Source organism: Budorcas taxicolor, chromosome 3 (assembly GCF_023091745.1).
Source record: "Budorcas taxicolor isolate Tak-1 chromosome 3, Takin1.1, whole genome shotgun sequence".
NCBI lineage: Eukaryota > Metazoa > Chordata > Mammalia > Artiodactyla > Bovidae > Budorcas > Budorcas taxicolor.
This window is the reverse complement of record NC_068912.1, coordinates 120,829,831-120,847,479: the sequence shown is the minus strand read 5'-3', so window position 1 is coordinate 120,847,479 and position 17,649 is coordinate 120,829,831. Positions and strand designations below refer to the sequence as shown.

Here is a 17,649-nt window from a genome sequence, read left to right as displayed (position 1 = left end):
ATTAGTGCCAAATCCAAGGCCATTAAACCTGCTCTGTGGTTTCGTCTAAGAGTTTTACAGTTTTAGCTTTTCAAGGCTGTGGTTTATTTTGAGGGTATTGTATTACTGTTAGGTAAGGGTATGGTTCCATTCTTTTGCATGGGGACACCCAGTTTTCCAGCACCATTTGTTGAAAAGACTGTCCTTTTCCCTTTGTATAGTCTAATTTTACGATAGATCTTTCTATTTCTACAAACTAATCATTTGCGTTTTGATTTGAATTTTGTCAACTCTGTAGGTCTCTTTGGGTAGTGTTTATTATTAATGATACCAAGTTTTCCAATTCATGAACACAGAATGTGTTTCCAATTATTTGTGTCTTCTTTAATTTCTTTCTGGAATATTAATGTAGTTTCCTTACACATGTCTTTCACCTCCTTGGTTAGTCCCTGAATTTTCTTTCATGCTATTGGAAATAGAATTGCTTTCCTAATTTCCTTTTTGGGCTGTTCACTGTTAACCTACAGAAATGCAGCTGATTTTTGTGTGCTGACTGTATCCTGTTCTTTGCTGAATTCACTTACGAGCTAATAGTTTTGTGTGTGGAAGCCTTAAGATGTCATGCATGGCCCATTCTGCAGAAACAGTCCTGCTCCCTCCTTTCCCGTGTGGCCCCTGTCGTGCCTTGCGCGTCGCTCCAGCTGGACTCCAATGCTGTGCAGCAGCGTGGAGAAGGCAGCAGTGGGCGTCCTTGCCTTGGTCCTGGTCTCCAGGAGAAGCTGTCAGCCTCTGCAGGGGGCACAGTGTCCCCTGGGGGCCTGTCTCGTGCAGCCTTTTATCGTGAAGATGCTCAGCTTTGTCAGCGCTTCTTTGCGTCAGTTAAGATGGTCCTGTGGTTGTTCTCCTTCGCTGTAGTTATGTGACACGTCCTATTGACTGATTTCCACATCTGGAAGCATCCTTGCTTGCATTCCAGGAATAAACCACACTTGGTCGCGGTGTGTAACCCTTTTACTACCCGGCTGAGTGTAATTTGCTTATTTTGTTGGGGATTTTTGTTTCGGTGTGCGTAAGGGATGTTGGTTTGTAGTTTGCTTGTTGTCTGTGTCTGGCTTTGATATTAGGGCAGTTCTGGCCTCTTAGAATGAGTTAGGAAGTAGTCCCTCGTCTTTATTTTTTTACACAGTTTGAGAAAGGTGGATTTTTTTTGACTGTGCCGGGTCTCAGCTGTGGCATGGGGGATCTCAGGTCTCGCTTGCAGCATGCAGGGACCGAGCCAAGGCCCCGACGCTGGGAGCGTGGGGGCTTTCACCGCCAGGGACGCCCTGGTGTCAGTCCTCTGCACGTTTAGATCACTAACCTTTCACCACGAGGCCATCAGACCTAGGGCTCTCGTTTGTCATCAGGTTTTTATTACTGTCCCGTCTCCGTACACGATGCAGGTCTGTTAGGGTCTCTCTCCCTTCACGGTTCAGGCTTGGTGGGCTCTCTGTTCTCAGGGGTCTGAGCCTGGTCTGCTCACATGCTCTTATAACCCTCGTTCCTGCCCACGTGGCAGCAGAGCGCCCAGTGCAGTCTCTGAGCTGAGCAGTGTGAGTCTCCCGTCTGGTTTTCTTTGTCCACTGAGCTAAAGCTGTGTCGTTTTTGTCGATCTTTTTGAAGAAGCAACTTTCGCTCAGTTATTATTCTGTTCTCTATTTTGCTTACCTCTGCTCATATCTTTATTATTTCCTTCCTTCTGTTAGCTGTGGGTGTTAGTGTCTTCTTATTTTTCTAGTCCCTTAAGTTGTAAAGTAAGATTATCGACTGGAGATCTTTCTTCATTTTAAAAATGCAAGCACGTGACGTATGAATTTCCCGTTTGGCACTGCTTTTGCTGAATCCCTTCAGTATTGATATCTTGTGGTTTTGTTCTCAGTCATCTCAAGTATGTTCTGATTTCCCTTCTTTGATTTCTTCTTTGATCCACTGGTCCTTTTGAGTGCTCTTTGATTTCCACAGATTTGTTATTTTTCTAGTTTTCCCTCTTACTGATTTCTAATTTTGTCCCATTGTAATTGGAGAAGATACTTTGTATGATGTCTGTCGTTTTACATGCATTGAGGGTTTATTTTTCACTAAACATGTGGTGTGTCCCGGAGCTTCCTGGTGGCTCTGATGGTAACGAATCTGACTGCAAGGCAGGAGACCCAGGTCCAGTCCCTGGGCCGGGAAGACCCCCTGGAGAAGGGCGTGGCCACCCTCTCCGGTATTCTTGCCTGGAGAATCGCATGGACAGAGGAGCCTGGCGGGCTACAGTCCATGGGGTCACAAGAGTCAGACGCAACTGAGCGAGCGGCCGGCCTCCGCGTTTCAGGGTTGCCCTGGAGCAGCGCCCGTGCACGTGGGCTGCGCGTCGCACTGTCGGCACAGCCCGCTGCCCGCCCGTGGTTCCGCCCGTGGTTCCGCCCGTCGTGCACACTGCTGCCGCCCCATCCGTTTCTCCCTGTGGTTCTGTCGCTTTGCGCTCCGCACATCTCCCTGCTCTTGGAGCCCGTGACTAGTACGGCTGCCCGTCTTTGTCTCTCGTAACCCGCTTGTCTGCTTTGTCTGAGGCTGGTATAGTTGCTCTTGCTGTCTCTTCGTGACTGCATGAAATGTTTTTTTTCCATCATTTCACCTTAAGCCTCTTGGTGTCTTTGGATCTAATGCTGGTCTCTTGTAGACAGCATGCTTTTGCCCATTCTTCCAGTCTCTGTCTTTTGATTGGAGAGTTTAACCATTTACATTTAAAATAACCCCTGGTAACGGAGGGACTTCTGTCATCGTGCTGTGCTTTTCTGATGCACCTCATGGCCTTTTTGTCCTTCGTTTCCTGCATACTATCTTCCGTGTCCAGTTGATTTTCTGTGTTGAAATGTTTCGATTCCCTTCTCGTCTCCTTTTGTGCACACTCTGTGGATATCTCCTTTGAGGTTACGGTGGGGACCGCATGTGACTGGCCTGAAGTTGCTGCGTAGCCGCTCTCCTGCCTCACCACGCGTTTCCCTCTACTGACAGCTTTGTCTGTCTCTCCAGGTCGTGTCTGCCGTCCTTGCATTCGCCTGCAGGACCGCGTCCAGCGTTTCTTGCAAGGCTATCTGCTGGGGAGAGTCCCCTCAGCTCATGGCCTGAGGACGTCCTGATGGCTCCCTCCCTTTACAGGAAAGTTGCACTGGACACAGGGTTCTCTGGCGACAGCGTCCTCTCTCAGGAGTTTGCCTGTGTTGGCTCACTGCTCCTGGCCTCCAGGCTTTCTGACGAGGGGCTGCCAACAGTGTGAGTGAGGACACCCTGTCTCTTGACGAGTCGCTCTTCTCTTGCTGCTTTTGAGATTCTCTGGTTTGGGCTTCAGATTAGATTGTGTGTGTCTGTGTGTGTCAGAGCTCGTCCTGGTAGGGTTCCCTGAGCTCTCTGCAAGCTTCTGTTCATAGGCCCAGCTTGGAGAGGCTGCAGTCCAGCCCTGACCGCCTCAGAAAAGGCAGTGTCGCAGTAAAGCGAGGCGCGCAGGATTTCTGCTTCCCCGGTGCGCACAGTGACTCTGTTAAGTGTGCAACAGCGTGATGTCTGGACGCATGCGTATACCTCACTGCTAAAAATGCCGCCATCTGACCCTTCAGCAAGTCATAGCTGTGACATCAGAGATCCCTGATCACAGATACCACCGCAAGCACCATAATAATGAAAAAATTTGAAGTGTGAGAAATACTGAAAGGGAAAACGTAACCAAAGTGAGCAGATGTGTCTGGGAAGACGGCTTGAGGTCACCACAGGCCTCCACTTGGTCAGACGTGCAGCACCTCCGAGACAGGCGGATCGGTCCACCGCATCTTCCCGGCCTGCCTTCCCTCTGCTCCTGCAGCCGCGCCTGTCCGCCGCCGCGTCTGCTGCTGCGTCTGCCTGCTCAGCCGCCTCCAGGCCCCTTGGGTGAACTTTTCGTTTAACTGTGCTCTTCAGCCTCAGAACTTTTTCTTGGCTTCGTTTTCTGTCTCTTTATCAGTATTTTAGTTTTGTTCATACGCTACTTTCTTGAGCTTCTCCACATCTTCCTTCAGTTCTTGGAGCATCTTTGGGATCCTGGCAGTTGTTTGTCGAGCAGTTTCTGTGGTTATTTTCCCTTCAAATGGGCTGGACCTCCCTGGTTCTTCATGTGCGCTGTGGTTGTGTTCTTTCTGAACACTGGGCGTGTGGGTCTGCTTGTGTGGGGCCTGGAGGCGAGACCCCTCTTCGGGGGCCGCTGGGTGCGTTGCTGGTCTTGTTGGCCTTCTGGGCCTCTTGTAAGCGTTGGCATCTCTGTGCTGACGAGGTACCCACAGGGTGAACTTCAGGTCTGCCCAGGTCTCTCCTGAGCCTCCCACCGTGTGCAGCCACTGGCTGATTTCCCATTGGTTCCACTACTTCTGAGCCAGCCTTTGCCGTCTGGCTCCTGACAGGGGCAGGAGGAAATACGAAGCAGGGGGAAGGGGCGTTGGCCTGTTAGCCCCCGGGGGCCCCTGGAGAGGAGGGCCCCGAGGGCCGCCCGCCTCTGTCTGCACGTCGGAGCCCAGGCCTGTAACGCCTGTGCCGTGTCTTGCCAGGTGTGGGGGTTGCCAGCTGTCGCTGCTGCAGTTTCCCGCGGCCCTGTGACCGTCCTCCCTGCGCAGCTGCCGTTAGACACGCAGGCTTCTCAGTATCGCTCCAGTCTCCGCCTGTCTCCTCTGCCGCTCCGTCGCCTGGGCTCTTCTCTCTGCAGCTGCTGCTTCTCCCCTTCCGGGCCCTGGGCCTCCTTCCCGTCCGCTCCCGCTGCCTCTCAGCACTCCCCTGCAGGGGTCGCCGGTCCTGCCGGCCTTGGGGGAGGGGGTGGTTCCAGCCAGGAGCTGTCTCCACGGCTGTAGAACAGATTGTGCTCACCGAACCTGCTGGGGCAAGGGCGCGCCTTCTCCAGGGTGGGAGCCCACATAATGCCAAGGTGAGGAGACGCCGCCGCGTGCGCAGGTGAGTGGACGACGAGGACGGTGCGTCGACGGCGCGTCATCCACGCGCCATCGGGGAGTGTGCCACGGCCGCGGAAAATGCCATTTGCAGCGGGACAGATAAGCCTCGAGGATGTCGTATGAGGTGAAATGTGAAGACAGGTGCTGCATGATTGCATTTAAAAATGGAATTTAAAAAAGGAAACTCACAGAAATAGACAAGAAGGTGGGAGCAGTGGACAGACATTACTCAGTGGATGTGAGCTTCCAGGTGGGAAATGAGTCGGCTCTGGGCGTGCCGCGGGCAGCACGGGGCGGCAGGTAACAGTATTCCATTCCATTCGTGAAGTTTGCTAAGAGAGTGGACCTTAAACGACCTCACCACACCCAGGAAAGATGTGCTAACTAACCGCGTTGTGGTAAACATCGGGCCGTATACACGTGTGGAGCAATCACGTCTAAACTTGAACCTGAACAGTCTCAGCTCAGTAAAGCAGGGGCAGAGGCGGGGAGGGAGCGGGTGTTGGGGCTCACCAGGGAGAGAAACTCTGCGGCTCGCACGAGTCCTCCGGCAGCTGGCCCCCGTGTGCACCAGCTCCTCTCTCCACGGCTCAGCCCTCACTTACACCTCACGCGTCGTGTGGGGTGGCTTCCTGGTTTATTTCAGGACCTAGAATGAAGTCAAATCTATCCTGCTCTCTCCCAGCCTGTCCTCCTCCACGTTTTTCCTGCTGGACAAGACACTGGTGCCACTCGGTCACGAAGTCCCATCCAGCTCTCTGAAACCCATGCACTGCAGCAGGGCAGGCCCCCCATCCTGCACTCTCCCGGAGCGCGCTCAGACTCATGTCCACTGAGCCAGCGGGGCCCTACCACCTCTTATCCTCTGTCCCCTTCTCCTCCTGCCTCAGCCTTTCCCAGCATCAGGGTCTTTTCCAGTGAGTCAGCTCTCCCCATCAGGTGGCCAAAGGATTGGAGCTTCCGCTTCAGCATCAGTCCTTCCAGTGAACATTCAGGGCCGATCTCCTTTAGGACGGACTGGTTGGATCTCCTTGCAGTCCAAGGGACTCTCGCGTCTTCTCCAGCACCACAGTTCAAAAGCATCAATTCTTTGGCACTCACCCCTCTTTATGGTCAAACGCTCAATTCTGTACACAACCACTGGGAAAACCATAGCCTTGACTAGACGGACCTTTGTTGGCAAAGTGATGTCTCTGCTTTTTAAAGCACTGTCAAGGTTTGTCGTAGTTTTTCTTCCAAGGAGTAAGTGTCTTTTAATTTTACGGCTGCAGTCACCATCCACAGTGATTTTGAAGCCCAAGAAAATGAACTCTGTCACTGTTTCTACTTTCTCTTATTCAGTGTCAGGTTTAAGCCAGCTTTTTCACTCTCCTCTTTCACCCTCATCCAGAGGCTCTTCAGCTCCTCTTCACTCTCTGCAGTTAGGGTGGCGTCATCTGCGTGTCTGAGGTGGCTGTTTCTCCTGGCAAACTTGACTCCAGCTTGTGACTCATCCAGCCCAGCATTTTGCATGATGTTAAATAAGCGCGATGACAATGTACAGCCTTGTAACACGCCTTTTCGAACTAGTCCACTGTTTCATGTCTGGTTCTAACTATTCTTCTTGACCTGCCTTACAAATAGCTGAGAAAAGAAGAGAAGTTAAAAGCAAAGGAGAAAGGGAAAGATACACCCATCTGAATGCAGAGTTTCAAAGGATAGCAAGGAGAGATAAGAAAGCCTTAAGTGAACAATGCAAAGAAATAGAGGAAAACAATAGAATGGGAGAGACCAGAGACCTCTTCAAGAAAATTAGAGATACCAAGGGACGAGTTCATGAAAAGATGGGCACAATAAAGGACAGAAATGATAAAGACCTAACAGAAGCAGAAGAGATTATGAAGACGAGGCAAGAATATAGAGAAGACCTGTACAAAAAGATCTTCATGACCCAGATAACCACAATGGTGTGATCACTCATCTAGAGCCAGACATCCTGGAATGCGAAGTCAAGTGGGCCTTAGGAAGCATCACTATGAACAAAGCTAGTGGAGGTGATGGAATTCCACCTGAGTTATTTCAAATAATAAAAGATGATGCTGTGAAAATGCTGTGCTCAATATGCCAGCAAATTTGGAAAACTCAGCAGTGGCCACAGGACTGGAAAAGGTCAATTTTCATTCTAGTCCCTAAGAAGGGCAATGCCAAAATGTGTTCAAATTACCAGACAGTTGTGCTCATTTCACATGCTAGCAAAGTAATGCTCAAAATCCTTGAAACTAAGCTTCAACAATACGTGAACCAAGAACTTCCAGATGTTCAAGCTGGATTTAGAAAAGGCAGAGGAACCAGTGATCAATTTGCCAACATTCGCTGGACCAGGGAAAGCAAAGGAGTTCCAGAAAAGTGCCTACTTCTGCTCCATCGACTGCGCTAAAGCCTTTGACTGTGTGGACAGGACATGGCAGGAAGAGAAGCCACTCTGAGAAAGCGTCGAATGCTGAGGAGTTCCGGAGTCAGGCTCACCTTCGCAGTCGCGTCTCTGGGTCTGTGCCATGGAGGCCCCGCTCGCTTGACTGACATGGGCATGCGCGCCGGCATCGCGGTGACTCTCTTCCTGTGCCTCTGAGGCTCCCAGGCCTGCTGGCCCATCGTCTGCCAGTGGAGTTGAGCTCCCAGCTGGGCAGCGTTCTCTGCAGAAGGAGGCCCCCACGGCTCCGAGCACCCTGGAGCCTGAACAAGCTCCGCTTTGAGGCTGTAGAGGCAGACAGCTGCTTCCAGCCTTGCCTTGTTTGAAGGAGGTCAGTCTGCAGCCCAGAGGGATCCTCACCCTGAGCGGAAACATGGGGTGACCGCCCATCGCTGTTGGCGAGCCCCGCACTGGCCATGGGGCACGAGAGATGTAAGGTACAACTTGCCCCAACTGTAGATTGTTCGAAGAACTTTCATTTGAAGAGGAAATTTCATCCAAGGGGCCACAAAGCCCAGAGGAGCCGAGCAGGTGATCCCTGCAGCCCTGCTTGGTGGTGGGCCACGTGAGCAGAGCCCCAAGTGCGCTCCCGGGTAGGCAGCCATCCCTCACCCTCCTGGGTGGGGCCTGGGGCTGAGGGCCCCCCAGGACTGTCTCCCACTTCCTGCTGCCCGGCAACGGGCTCTGGGGTGAGGGGGCTGCTACTGGGTGTTCACAGCTTCCAGCTGAAGGCCACAGGAGAGGCCACACGGGTCTCCATCAGTGAAGCGGGCTGTGTCCACGTGGTGTGGCCACACGCCGTTGCAGCAGCGCGGAGACAAGACTGCGGGTGCTGGGCACCCCGCCCCTGCTGAGAAGCCAGACGCTGCCTCAGCCCGTTGGGCAGGCTCTGTGCGGCAGATGAGCAGACGCTTCCCCTTTGCCCTGGGAAGGCCCGCAGCATGGGGCCCACCTGCATCCCCCTGTGCCCTGCCTGCAGTACGGCAGCGGGTGGCCAGCAGGAGGGCCAGGGGCATGTCCCATGGTGCCCGTGGCTGTCCAGGGCCCTGGGGCTGATGGATCTGGAACGGGGGCTGCTGTACTGGGTGCAGGGGCCCGATTCTGAGGCCGCAGGTGTGGGTCATGCCTGAGCCCCCGCCTCTCCCGCAGCCTGGAGGGGGTGGGCCTGGACCCCTGACCGTGTGGCCTCTGCTGCCCTCAGGCAAACAGGAGACCACACAGGGGTCTGACTGTGTGTCACAGGGTTCCCCGCCTCTCTCTGAAAAACCTGAAGAACTTCCTCTAGTGTTTTCTGTGAGGAAGATGGGGGTCCTCCTGGTGATGAATTCTCTGGATCTCTGTCTGAGAGTGTCCGTTTGGTGTCATCTTTGAAGGATATTTTGCAGCCAGAACACCAGGGGTATGCTCACTTTCATGGCTTTGAGGATGTCCCTCTGTTCTCCTCTGGTCCCTTCCCTTCCATGATTTCCCTGAATGGCAGACTCGTGTATGGGAACAGTGCATACCTGAGGCTTTGCTTGATGTTACCTCCCGCAGCTGGCAGACCCCTGCTTCTCCGAGGTGGGCCAGGAAGGGCAGCTCCTGCTCGCTAGAGACAGAGCTGCCCGTGTGTTTCTGGGTAACTCTGACTCCGGGGTGCAGCCCTGCGGGGGTCCCGACCTGTGCCGCGCAGCCCCGGGCCTCGGGTGCCCCCGCCTGCTCCCCAGGCTCCAGGCGGCCTCCACTCAGGCCTTGGGGGCAGCTGCTCCACGCTGTCTCCCCCGCACACCCTTCTGCCTGAGACCGTGGCCTTGCCGCCCGGCTGGCTCTCTGAGGCCTTTAAGTGGACTCTCTGAAATCTGACTTTGCTCTTCTCTCTGCGGAGGGCTGGTGAGTGGAAAGCAGTTGCCTGGCCTGGCCAGCACGCCTGCTGTGGCGCTCAGGGGTCCCCAGCCCCACTCGGCACCAGGTGACACCAGCTGGGGGCGCTCTGCTTCTGTTAACGGCCTTTCCGCCTCCTGTGTCGGCAGGCAGGCTCCTCGCCACTGGCGCCACCTGGAAGCCGTGTTAGCAGGCCTTGGCCCCGGTTCCCTTCCAGGCTTGGTTGCCTCGGCTCTGTGTTCTTGTTGGAGGTCTGGTGCTGGTGGAGCGGGTTCCCACCTCCGGCTTCCGTGCCAGCTGTGCGGAGAAGGCAGGAGGAGCTGAAAGGACACCCTGGGTTCAGCCTGTGGCCAGACAGCAGGACAGTGCCCGTGCCTACCTCCAGTGTCCCGGGGAAGCTGGGGGGGCGGCGGAGGGCGCAAGCCGGGGGTCAGGACGCCCGTCGGGGCTGCCAGCCGAGGGTCTGTTGCCCCCTGGCAGGGCCACTGCCCGGCTCGCGGGCCCCTGACCGCCGAGGTGGGTGTCTCGGCCACTGCAGGAGCACGTGGCCTGTGCTGGCCCGGCAGCCCTTGTGGAATCTTTGGACGATAAAAACCAAAATGTTTGTTTTCTTCTGCTCAGATTACCCGAAAATTCAGGCTGAATTCCGAAGGCAAACTTGAACAGACAGTCTCCATGGCAACCACTACGCAGCCCTTGACTCAACACCTGCACGTCACATACAAGAAGGTGACCCCGTGACCCCGGGTGGAGCTGCCTGCCTGGGGACGCTGCACTGCAGGCGTGGGCGTGGCCACAGGTCGGGCACCGTGGGTCGAGGGTGTGGCCTCGGCTCCTGTAATGACGTAGAGAAACCAAATAAAAGGCCTTTATTTTTATGGGTGAGCACCGTCAATGCCGTCACTTGCGCAGACTACATTTCTTTCATCTGCTGGTGATTCTTTGTTTCCAGAGTCTTCCCTAAAAACTTTAGAAAGGGTGACGTCCTCTCATTTTTTCCTGCAGTTTTGACAATATGCTTCCGTCATAGCTCAGTCAGTAAAGAGCCCGCCTGCGATGCAGGAATCCCCCTGCGATGCAGGAGGCCTGGGTTCAATTCCTGGGTCGGGAAGGTCCCCTGGAAACGGAGATGGCAACTCACTCCAGTATTCTTGCCTGGAAAATCTCATGGACAGAGGAGCTGGTGGGTTACAGTCCATGGGATTGCCAGAGCCGGACACTACTTAGCAGCTACACCACCACCAAAACACTTACGAGCGTTTGGTAGTCAGTAATAAGCTGAAGACATAGGTTATGTTTAAGAGCTGAGCACGTAAGACCCCCATTTCCTAGTGGACAGAGGGCGTTCCCAAGGCATGAGGGTGGCTGTGAGCCTAAGCGTCGTTACGTAGATGTGAGCTGATTCTCACTAACACACACCTTCGTTTCTTCCTGTGTCTAATTTACAGTGGAATCTTCCACACACACACTGGCCCTTGCCCCGCGCCCGCCAGCACGGGCCCCACGCCCGTGGCGTGTGTGCTCTCTCCCCTCTGGTGGCTGAAGCGTCTCACGGTGAATTCCACACTGTGCCGTTTGAAACGCTTCAGCCTGTGTGCAAAAGCGAAAAAAGCCTCTCTCTTCTTCTCCATGGCTCGGCCTCCGCCGCACCCTCCTCCTTCCTGTTTCGCCCTCTTGGAGGGGGCGGGGGCACAGCTGGTTTCACCAGGAGCGTAAGTAGACACGGGGCAAGGGCGGCTGTGCCGAGGGCAGGGGTCCGCGCTGCAGCCACACGGCTGTCACACACCCAGGGGCACAGGCGTCGCGGGGGCTGGAGTTGCCAGTGCCTAGTGTGCGAGGAACTCAAGGCTGCAGGGGTCCCTCCTGGCCCAGGCCTGTCCCCCAGGCCCCACTCTGGTCCTGCCCCACGGCTGGGCCAGAGCAGCTCCCCCTCCCTTTGTGGGGTCCTGTCCTCCCCGAGCCCCCATCTGGGGTCCCCCTGGTGGGGCTCTGCCGAGGTCGTGAACCTGAAGCTCCAGGAGGCCCCATCCTTCAGGGTCCAGGGAAGGTAGCAAGGCCTTATGTGGGGTCGCAAAGAGTCAGACACAACGTAACAACACAACAGCAACCAGCAAGGCCCCAGGGCTCTTGCGTTCTGCACGCTGGCGGAGAGACACCCCCTCCGGGGGGCAGCCACCTTTGCCGTCCACAGGACTATGGGGGACAGGCACAGCCTTATCCTCTGGGCCCCGTGGACGGACACCCCACCGCGCAGTCTCTGACGCCTCGGGAATCATTTCTCCATAGTCTGGCTGTTAGGCCCTGACTTCGGGTTAGGTGGCTGCTTGTCACCCTGCCGTCTGGGGGACTTGTTTGTCGCTGACCAGCACCAACCTCCTCATCAAGTTGGGCCACACTGATCTGTCTGAACGAGCTCTCAATGTCAGTAGGCTGGGGGTTTTCCAAATTCCAGGTCTGGTTCCTCTTGGCTGACGGGCTTCCCAGGTGGCTCACAGGTTAAAGCGTCTGCCTGCAGTGCGGGAGACCTGGGTTCGATCCCTGGGTCGGGAAGATCCCCTGGAGAAAGAAATGGCAACCCACTCCAGTATTCTTGCCTGGAGAATCCCATGGACGGAGGAGCCTGGTGGGCTACAGTCCACGGGGTCGCAGAGTCACGACTGAGCACCTTCCGTTTCACTTTCACTTTTCTTCTTGGCTCACAGCCCTGTCTTCACATCTTCTTGGCTCTAACTGTCCGAGTGGAACAAGGCGCTTGCGCTTTGCTTGAAACACCCAGCCAGGCACCCGGGCCACTGTCCACACGCTCTGCCTTCCTGCAGCCTAGGACACACTGCAGCCAAGCTCTTGACAGAAGTCCCCGCTTCCATCTGAGATCTCATCAGACTGGCCTTTACACCTGTCGAAGTCGGTAAACGGAAGCCGTGCTGAGCTGGAGCCGGGAGGGATTCCCTTGTGGTCCAGGGGTTAGGACCCCACTGGCACTGCCCAGGTTCTGGGGCCAGTCCCTGGGCAGGAAGCTCAAACCGCAGAAGCTGCACAGCATGGCCAAAACAGTTAATTAAAAAAATGTCGAGTGGGCAAGCCCCCAGGGGGCGCTCTCAGCCAGCCCTACTGGATGTCCCCACAGGAGGGGACCACCTGGCCTCCAGCCAGAAGCTGGCCACCGCCCGCAGAGGGAAGAGTTTCTCCCTGCCTGGCAACAGCCCAGCCAACGAGAAGCCTCCAGGCTTCAGGCCCGCGCGCCTCCAGTGGACTGTTCACAGCAGCCGCGCCGACCTCTGTCTCCTGTGAAAGAGCTTCCTCTCCTCTTCCCTGGGCTTGCCTGTGGTTCACCAGCTTCTGACCTGAAACCCGATGCTTTGCTGTTCCTGAATGAACCCATTTTGTCGATAAAAAGTTGCTGTTGATTGTTTCAGGTCCACACATCCACGTCTCTCCTCGCGCTCGGCTCCGGCCACTCGGGTTTCCTCTAAGAAGGCAGAGGCTTCCTGCACAGCTCTCCTCTCTTCCTGCGTCCCCGCATTGCCCCAGCCGTCCACTCACAGCTCTGAGCTCACAGCCACCTCCACATGCTTAGATAATTGAGCCTTTGACTGTGTGGATCACAGTAAACTGTGGAAAATTCTAAAAGAGATGGGAATACCAGACCACTTGACCTGCCTCTTGAGAAACCTATATCCAGGTCAGGAAGCAACAGTTAGAATTGGACATGGAATAACAGACTGGTTCCAAATAGGAAAAGGAGTACGTCAAGGCTGTATATTTTCACCCTGCTTATTTAACTTATATGCAGAGCACATCATGAGAAATGCTGGGCTGGAGGAAGCACAAACTGGAATCAAGATTGCTGGGAGAAATATCAGTAACCTCAGATATGCAGATGACACCACCCTTATGGCAGAAAGTGAGGAGGAACTAAAAAGCCTCTTGATGAAAGTGAAAGAGGAGAGTGAAAAAGTTGTCTTAAAGCTCAACATTCAGAAAACGAAGATGATGGCATCCGGTCCCGTCACTTCATGGCAAATAGATGGGGAAACAGTGGAAACAGTGTCAGACTTTATTTTGGGGGGCTCCAAAATCACTGCAGATGGTGACTGCAGCCATGAAATTAAAAGACGCTTACTCCTTGGAAGAAAAGTTATGACCAACCTAGATAGTATATTCGAAAGCAGAGACACATTACTTTGCCGACTAAGGTCCGTCTAGTCAAGGCTATGGTTTTTCCTGTGGTCATGTATGGATGTGAGAGTTGGACTGTGAAGAAGGCTGAGCGCCGAAGAATGGATGCTTTTGAACTGTGGTGTTGGAGAAGACTCTTGAGAGTCCCTTGGACTGCAAGGAGATCCAACCAGTCCATTCTGAAGGAGGTCAGCCCTGGGTGTTCTTTGGAAGGAATGATGCTGAAGCTGAAACTCCAGTGCTTTGGCCACCTTGTGAGAAGAGTTGACTCATTGGAAAGAACTCTGATGCTGGGAGGGATTGGGGGCAGGAGGAGAAGGGGACGACAGAGGATGAGATGGCTGGATGGCATCACGGACTCTATGGACGTGAGTCTGAGTGAGCTCCGGGAGATGGTGATGGACAGGGAGGCCTGGCGTGCTGCGGTTCATGGGGTCGCAGAGAGTCGGACACGACTGGGCGACTGCACTGAACTACGTCTCAGTAACAACTTTCTGACTTGGTCCATTCAGACCGCTTTAACAAGAATACCAGAGACTGGCTGGATTTTAAGCAACAGGAATTTACTTGTCAGCGTCCTAGAGGCCCAGGACCACAGTGCTGGTGACCGGCTGACAAGGGACTTTTCTCCTGGACAGCTGCCCACTGGACCTCACGTGCGGAAAGGCTGGGCTGGCTCTCTGGGATCACCCAGGCAGGTACTCGTCCCAGTCACAAGGTGACTTTAGGACATAGTCCCCCCCCCCCCCAAGGCCACACCTTCTCCCATGATGTTGAGGTTAGCACTTCAACATATGAATTTCAGGGAAGACAGACATCCAGACCACAGCTCTAAGGTCAGACCAAGCTCAGCCAGAGCCATCTCTGTTGCTGGAATGATGCTAAGAGCACCTGGGAGCACCAAGGAAGTCCACTCCCTCCCCCCTACACTGCAGGCTCCTCCCTTCTCACAGCTGGGTGCGGGAGGGCTGGGCAGCCCCGGAGCAGAGCAGACAAGGTGGGGGCATGAGAGACAGAAGTAGCTCGTGCACGCGGCCCTCTGGTCGTCCTCCCCTCCATACCCCACTCGTGCCGCTGGCGGGCTGGGGAACTGGAGGGCATTCCCAGCCCCCTCGTTCCTCTGCCCTGCTTCCTGCAGCCTGGAGGCTGGGTCGCCCTTCCCAAGGGCTGCCCAGCAGCTTGCCTGTGCAGTGTCCGCCCGCCTCACGGGGCTGATCACCCCACCCGCCTGGAGCAGCACCTCAGCAGAGCTGCCCAGGGGCCGTCTCCTAAGCCTGTCCTCACGCCTACGTTCGGTGGCAGAATTCTCTTAGAAAATCTTCCCTCCATCCAGTTAGGCTCAGGTTCAGTTCCTCTGAAACAGTTCACGCTGGAGCCAGTGGAAACGCTCGTGTCTTCCCTCTGATGTCCAGTGTTAGAGCAAGCGTGCAGGGACGCCGGGGCTGGCCCGGGACCAGCCTTCTCATGCCATGCCTCCCTCTCCTGCTTCTGCTACAAACCCAACACTCTTAGTCCAGTCTTTCTGTGGCAGAAGCAGGGGCCCATGTGACCCTACAGTTAGCCGGACGGAGACCCTGATGGCCTCTGTGCCCACTTCCTGCCCGGCATCTCCCTTCTCTCCCACAGGGGTGGGGGTGAGAGGCCTGGGCAGGATCAGCTCCCTTTACACACAGTTTCCTCAGGTACTTCCACTGAACTATTTGCCATCACACGGCCCTTCACTCCCTAGTGCTTCAGTATGGGACATGTGTATTCTTTAAGAAAGAGAAAAAAAACTGCATCCACACTGATATTTCCCAATCTGATTCTTAGATTATACAATTTCTTACTTAAATTCTTCTATTTCACCTCTTTTAGGAAAAAATCTTCTTTATCATTATTTACTTTCTCCTACAGGATACTTAGGACTTCTGATGGCTCAGTGGTCAAGAATCCACCTGCAGTGCAGGAGACACAGGAGACCCAGGTTAAATGCTGAGTTGGAAAGGTCCCCCACAGAAAGACGGCAACCAGCTCCAGTACCTTTGCTTGAAAAAGTCTATGCACAGAAGAGCCTGGCAAGCTATACTCCATGATGCTGCAAAGAGTTAGAGACGACTGAGCGACTAGTGCTAAGGACTAGAGCCTGGGGCTGCAGCGCGTGGGCCCCAGAGTTGGGCGCCCCTGAGCGGCCACACCGCCGCGGGACACGTATGGCTAACTCAGAATAGTGATGCTGTCAATAAACTACTAACTGAAGTCAGTGTTTTCTATTGTTTTCACAGCTTTCACACTGAGTATATAGTGTTAAAAAATATTATAGTTGGAATAACTGATTTCTCTGGCTGCTTACGTCACCAAGTCAGCCTACAAACTCATTTATTGCTAATGTTGACTGTTTCAGTTAGCTTTGCTTATGCAAAACACAGATGGGACCCTGTTGTCAACAGTATAAAACAGGGACTTCCCGGGTGGCCAAGGGGCTGGGACTCTGCGCTCCCGGTGTGGAGGGCCTGGGTTCCGTCCCTGGTCAGGGAGCTGGACCTCACACGCTGCAAGTGGGAACCCGAATGTTGCGGCCAAAGGTCCCACACGCCACGAGGAGGATCAAAGCCCGGCCACCGCAAGGACCCAGCGCAGCCAGACAGAGAAATAAGGACAGAAACCCTGTAAATCCAGGTTCGTCCCGCTTCACGTGCGTGCAGAGCCCGCCCAGGCCGGCTTGCCACGCTCTGTCAGCAGACGCCCTGACGCTGGGTCTCTGGGCTGTCTCAGTCTGTTGCTAATCAAATACCGTCACGATGAATAACTACACACATGTCACTCTGGGCTTCTGCCAGTGTATCTTCAGGACAGATTTCTCAAAGTAGCATTACCAGCCCAAGGGCGAGCGCGTGCGGGGCTGGTCCAGGTGGTGCCCTTCCCGACGGGCACTGTGCTGTCTTGCCTCCCACAGCAAGTGTGAGGTGCCCTGCCCCCAGCGAGTCTGTGGTCAGATCTGGGCGCGGCCGACCTGGTAGGTAAGGACTGGGGTGCTGGGGTCCTGGGGCAGATTGGGTCTGCAGTTCAACTTTGTCTTTCCTTCTTGACTTTTGAGGCTGAGTAAGTTCTTTTGCATTATAAATAATCTTCCTGATTTTAAACCACAGCCTTTAATGGAGGTGAAACGCATGGTTACAGCATGAAGCTCACTCTTCCACAGCGTCCACAGGTGCGCGGCTGAGCAGCACTTGCACACTCGCGTGCGTGCAGCTGCCACCTCTGTCTGCTTCCAGGATAGCCTGTCACCCCGGGAAGAAGCCCCATGGCCCCCAGTCACTCCCCTCCCCACCCCGCACACCACCCTCTGCTTCCTGCCTCAGGCTTTTGAAAATGTTACACGTCATAAACACTTTTCCCATCAAGTATATTGATATATATGTTATAAACATATATATAAATGTCATAAACACTTTTCCCCATCAAATATATTGTCTTTTCTTGTTCCTGGATTTTATGTTTCATTATTTCTTAAACCCTCATGTATTGTTTCACAGTGGCCCTTCGTCTCCCTCGTTGCAGAGGCTCTCTCTACGGTGAGCAGGGGCTGCTCTTCACTGCAGAGGCCGGGCTTCTCGTTAAGGCAGCCTCTCTTGTTGCGGAGCCTGCGCTCAGTAGCTGCCCCACTGCCGCGTGTGGGATCCTCCCAGACAGGATCAGAGCCCTGTCCCCTGCACTGGCAGGCGGATTCTCACCCGCTGTACCACCAGGGACATCCGCTTGTTCTCGGATTTTAAATCACATTTAGGAAGGTTTGCCCACTCCCCAGTTACAAAGAAACTCACACATTGCTCCTGGCACTTGCTTCACTTTTCACACTTGCTCTTGGACCCACGTGTGACTTGTCTCGTCTGGTGTGTTGCCTGGGTTTGGTCTGGTCTTTTTCCGGGTGCTGACTGCTCGTCCCATCGCTTGCTGACGACCTGGTCTCCTTCACCTCATCGTGGACTTGGTCCTCCAGGCTCCAGGGTCTGTCTCTGCGGGCCCCGCGTCCCTGTGCTCGCGTGTCTGCATGCGCCCGGGGCCTCGGGGTCCAGGGGCAGACCCAGGGGCAGACCCCGGGGCAGGGAGGCCCAGGCCTTCCTCCTTTCTCTCTTGGGAAGGGTTTCCTCAGCTGTTTCTGTCCTTCCCCTCCTCATGTGAGCTTTATAATTAGCTTTAGATCCAGACGGG

The 17,649-nt window shown here is 54.6% G+C and overlaps 1 protein-coding gene across 2 annotated transcripts in view; it reads left to right on the top strand.

Moving 5' to 3' along the window:
- THAP4 (THAP domain containing 4) overlaps nt 1-10,157 on the top strand; it is a 35,372-nt gene extending 25,215 nt beyond the window's left edge. For both annotated transcript variants that reach the window (XM_052636723.1, XM_052636722.1), the window contains one exon: nt 9,901-10,157. In XM_052636723.1, the coding sequence (XP_052492683.1) occupies nt 9,901-10,020 (120 nt within the window). In that variant the 3' untranslated portion in view covers nt 10,021-10,157. The remainder of the gene's footprint in view (nt 1-9,900) is intronic.
- The last annotated feature ends 7,492 nt before the right edge of the window (nt 10,158-17,649 follow it).